At 47.8% G+C, this 4,664-nt stretch overlaps 1 protein-coding gene across 3 annotated transcripts in view; it reads right to left on the minus strand.

The window, feature by feature from the left end:
- Positions 1–4,664, minus strand: part of LOC104912428 (cytochrome P450 2J2-like) — a 23,547-nt gene that overhangs the window by 9,229 nt on the left and 9,654 nt on the right. For 2 of the 3 annotated variants that reach the window (XM_019618728.2, XM_010716064.3), the window contains exons 2-7: positions 4,443–4,644; positions 3,741–3,903; positions 3,384–3,533; positions 1,746–1,906; positions 712–888; positions 337–469 (exon numbers count right to left, since the gene is read on the minus strand). In XM_019618728.2, the coding sequence (XP_019474273.1) occupies positions 337–469; positions 712–888; positions 1,746–1,906; positions 3,384–3,533; positions 3,741–3,903; positions 4,443–4,631 (973 nt within the window). In that variant the 5' untranslated portion in view covers positions 4,632–4,644. The remainder of the gene's footprint in view (positions 1–336; positions 470–711; positions 889–1,745; positions 1,907–3,383; positions 3,534–3,740; positions 3,904–4,442; positions 4,645–4,664) is intronic. The other variant, XM_019618729.2, reaches the window with a different exon arrangement.

Genomic DNA, 4,664 nt, shown 5'->3' on the forward strand with positions numbered 1-4,664 from the left:
CAGGGCACTTGTGGCACCTCTCTGCATGTTCATCTCTCCAGACATTTAATGGGCCCTTGCAAAGCCCCTGCTGCCGTTGCTGGACAGCCCACAGTGGTCTCCAGTGCTTGTGGGGCATACGGGCACATTTGCCTCTTTGTCCCATGAAAAAGAACAACAAAATCACTAGGACAAGTTTTAAAACATTGAAGGTAGACACTTGAAAACAAAACCAATACTTGCACCAAATCTGTCAGAGAACAGAGTATTTCCACTTTTTTCTTTCAACAAGGATAAACTCTCACCAAGCTACAAGAGCTAAAAATAGGAAATGGATAGCAATGCTGCTACTTGTACCTTGAATTTCTGGATATATGGCCATAAACAGCAGGGCCCAGCGGATGGTTGTGGAGGTTGTTTCAGTCCCAGCAAAAAACAGGTCGAGAGTGCACTCTATCAGGTTTTCCTCATGGAATTCCCTGCCATCAGGCTTCAGAAAATCAGGTGTTAGTGCCACATGAGCAGCAAGGACTTCCTCAAAACCCCACACAGTTCTGCCCCAAGGCTTTTGGCAGAAGCTGCATTCTCAACCCTCCAATGGATACCCCAAACCAGATGTCCATCCTGAGCTCACAAATGGACACACCAGCAGCTCAGGTAGGATCTGGTTTGTTTCTCAGTCCTCCTGATCTCCAATCCCCACTGAGGAAGGGTTTGCTCCACACTGCTGACCTTGGCCATCTCCTGCAGGTAGCTGTCAATGAAGTCTCGGCTCTCTGAGGGGTTCAGGTCTTCCTTATGTTTGCTGATCTTCTCACACACAAACCTCTTCATGAGCCTCCCATTTTTCAAAATGGTTTGGTGGGATCCAGGGAAGTATTTTATTACGGACGGAAAAATTGTATACAGCTTTGGAAAGAAAGAGAGATGAGCAAATTCAAGAACACGCTGAAAAATCACTTCTGTTTTAAAGACTTGAATAGCATGGAAAGCCACAACCCTTCATTGCTGGAATAGATGGAATAATCTTCTGTCCAGAAGAGGATGAGAAAGGATTGGTATCTCCATGGCGAGAGAGACTAGTGCGTTCCTCAGTCACAGCAGGGAGCTTGGCACTCAGAAATCATGAGGGGTGATGAGGTGGGAAAGAGGGGAACGTGAATGTTGCACAGCCTGAAAATTTGGCTGAAAGAAGTTACCTGAGCGTTTGCCCTTCCCATAACCTCTCCTAGGGACCTGACCAAACCCTCTACTGTATTCAGTTTCTTCCAAAGGCACTGGTAAACCAGCAGGGGACAGCCTGGCTTTGGAATCAAGGGGGACTGCTTCTTCACAAGGTCACATGCAGCAATGGAGAGCCACCACACAGCTGTGGGAAGCGCCAAGGGAAATCTCATGGTTGCAAAGCAGGGAGAAAACACTGGGCTTGACCATCCCCTGCGCTTGGTGATGGCCCCCCTTTGAGTAGTGTGTGCAGTTTTGTTTGCTGCAATATATAAGGATTTAAAATGATCAGAGAGCATCCAGAGGAGTGCTATGAAGATGCTTTTGCAGGGCAAATATATGAGGAGTGCTGAAGTCCCATGGTTTGTTCAAAATGGAGAAGATGAACGGGAGGCCTCGTGTCAGCCTGCACCTCGTCACAGAGAGCAGAGGTGCAGTGCAGAAATCTGCTATCTGGGGACAGTAACACAATCCGAGGGACTGACGTGTGTCAGGGGAGGTCAGTCTGAGTGAAAGGAAAAAGTGGGCATGGTGGGCTGTACCTGGCTCATTATCTTCCCTTGGAGAGTAACAGTCTCATCCATCATCCGCAGCAAGCTTTGGAAGTCCTCATCATGGTATTCAAACCGATTGCCAAAGGTGACGGAGCAGATGATGTTTGAAACAGCATTGTTGATTTTAAGGTGAGGGTTGAAAGGATTTCCTGGAGATGGAAAAGGGAACAATCAATTCTCTTCTTGACTCCACAGAAACAAAGGGAAGAAAGCACCATCATCAGATGGAAAATAGTCAACAAGTGAAATGAGTGGTTTTCAGTGGGAAAACCTCCTTCTTGGAGATGCTTGTTTACTTTGGAAAGAAAGATCGGAAATGACTCAGAAGAGAAAACAACATTGGTGCTGATAGGTCCATGATATTTCCTCGAGGTCTCAAATTCAGCAAGAGGACAAAGGTGGGGTAAGAATACTGTTACACAGCTGTATCTATCAGTTAATCTGAAGGCAAAACACCTGTAGAGGGAGTCTGGGATGCTGGCACATTACCAGCATTGCTTGTGAGATGAAGAGAAATGGTGGTGTATTAGTTGGCAGCTGGCTGAAGGTGAGCCAGTAGTGCCACATAGCCAAGGCGGCAAAGGGCATCCTAGCTTGTGTCAGCTACAGTGTAGTCAGCAGGAGCAGGGTGGCGATCTTCCCACTGTTCTTGGCACTGGTGAGGCTTACCTCAAGTGCTGAGTTGAGTTTTGGGCCCCTCTCTTCAAGAAAGACATTGAGGCCCTGGAGTGTGTCCAGAGAATGACAACAAAGCTGTAAAGGGTCTGGAACATAACTCTGATGGCCAGCTGAGAGAACTGAGATTGCTAGGTTTGTAGGAGTTTCAGTGGAGAAATCATTGCCTTCCACAACTCCCAGAAAGAAGGTTGCAGTGAGGTTGGTGTTGATCTCTTCTCCTAGGTAGCAGTGATAGGATGAGACATATTGGCTTTGAATTGCTGTACGTGTAGGTGAGGTATTAGGAAGAATTTCTAGGAGAAGAGGTCAGACATTGGAACATGATGCCCACAGAGGTGGTAGAGTCACCATCTATGGAGGCATTCAGAAAATGTGTTGATGTGGCACTGAGGGACATGGTTTGTGGGCATGCTGGGAATGGGCTGGAATTGGACTTGGTGATCTTAGAAGGATTTTCCAACTGAAATGATTCTTTGACTCTGTGATTTTTCAGCAGGCACTAGATTATAATCAATGGATATACAGATGGTGTGTGTGTGTGTGTGTGTGTGTGTGCATATATATATAATAAAAATATCTATCTATCTATCTATCTATCTCCAGGAACTTGGCTAATATAATCTATATTGGAGAAATGAGAGAAAGTCACACACGCTGTCCTGGGCTTGTAAGATTAACACGTGATGGAGCGGAACTCCAGAGAAATCCTTCCCCACTGGCAGTCAGCTCTTAAATGGGTGTAGGAGAGGTGCAGCCAGGCTCCACCCCTTCCTGCAGCACAGGTGAATTGCCTTCACCTGTGCTCCCATGGCTGACTCATTGCTCGCCTCAGGTGATCAATCAAAGGTTCAGGCCATGATTCAGCAGCCCCATACACACTAGTATCAGGGAAATTAGTGCAAGGTGGATTCTGCCTTCAGCACAACTGCTGAGGGAAGTGGTCCTCACCCTGCTCATCCCTGAACGCATCCGTCAGGAATCGGCACTCCTCCTGGATCCGCTCCTCCAAGCTCCTCTTCCCCAGGCCAAAGTTTCGGAGGGTGGTCAAGGTGAACCTTCTCTGCTGCTTCCACAGGTGCCCATTGGAGGAGACCAGCCCTGGCAAAAGCATTCCACAGTGAGCAAAGGAAGATGCTCTCAGCAAGGGGAAGAAGCTGGACGACGTATGCCTTGATAAAGGAGGCTCCGCCACAATGGTGACTCTGCTCGGTGAGAATGCAAAGCCACAGCATTGCCTTCTGGCACGTTTCATTGGTCAACACTTGGACTTTGTGTTTCAGATCTGTGTCTCCACTGATTACTCACCGTATTTATTGAAGAGTTCTGTATTTGCAGGAAATTCTGGGCGATCCATGAAATTCTCTCCCTGGGTCACAAGGGCTTCCTTGATCAGTGGCAGCCCATTTACGACCACAAATGACATGCTGCCCACTTGCATGCTGAAGATGTCTCCATGTTTTTCAATAAACTGGGGATGAGGTAAAGAAATAAACCACGATTGATTTGCAATGACTTTTTCTGTTTGAAGAGGAAAAACACCGGCATCCTGCACCTACAGGTTGGGACCAGGAGAGCTCTAGTGGAAATGGGGCAAAATGAGTCTCTGAGACATAGTAAAGTAATTGCATAAGTGTTGCCCAGATAGGGTGCATTCTTTTTCCTCATTTCTTTTGTCAGTGCTCTGCACTTGGACTCAAACCCTCCAGGCTGCATTTTCCAGGCTTTGCAAGACTCAGCTGAGCAAAACTTTTCCTGATGTTGTTTAACTCCTTCCACAGAAACCCTTCCCATCAGAGGCACCTACAGCTGCAATCGAAACCATGGCATTGTGCCATGCCCTTTGCCCAAAGGATGTGGCTCCAAGGCAAACATCATCCACGTTGCCTTCTGATTCCAGGCTGAACTACAACCCAGCCCCAGACAGCCTTCTGTGGACCACAGAGCTTAAGCACTGTTGAGTTTGCATTGCTTGGGTGAGACCCCTCTGCATGTAAAAAAGCCCCTTACCTTCTGTGCCACAGCCACGGGGTCTTTGGCAATCATAAATTGCACATTTCCCAGGAATGGCAGGGCAAAAGGACTGGGGGGGAAGTCCTTCGGCTTTCTCCTCTTCATGTAGTCAGCGACGAGCAGGAAGACAAAGAGGAAGACGAAGAGCATCTGCAGGGAGACGCTGTCCCACAGGAAGCGCAGCATGGTGCGGCCGTAGCTGCGGGCACAAACGCAGAC

Source organism: Meleagris gallopavo, chromosome 10 (assembly GCF_000146605.3).
Source record: "Meleagris gallopavo isolate NT-WF06-2002-E0010 breed Aviagen turkey brand Nicholas breeding stock chromosome 10, Turkey_5.1, whole genome shotgun sequence".
In the NCBI taxonomy this organism is placed as follows: Eukaryota; Metazoa; Chordata; class Aves; order Galliformes; family Phasianidae; genus Meleagris; species Meleagris gallopavo.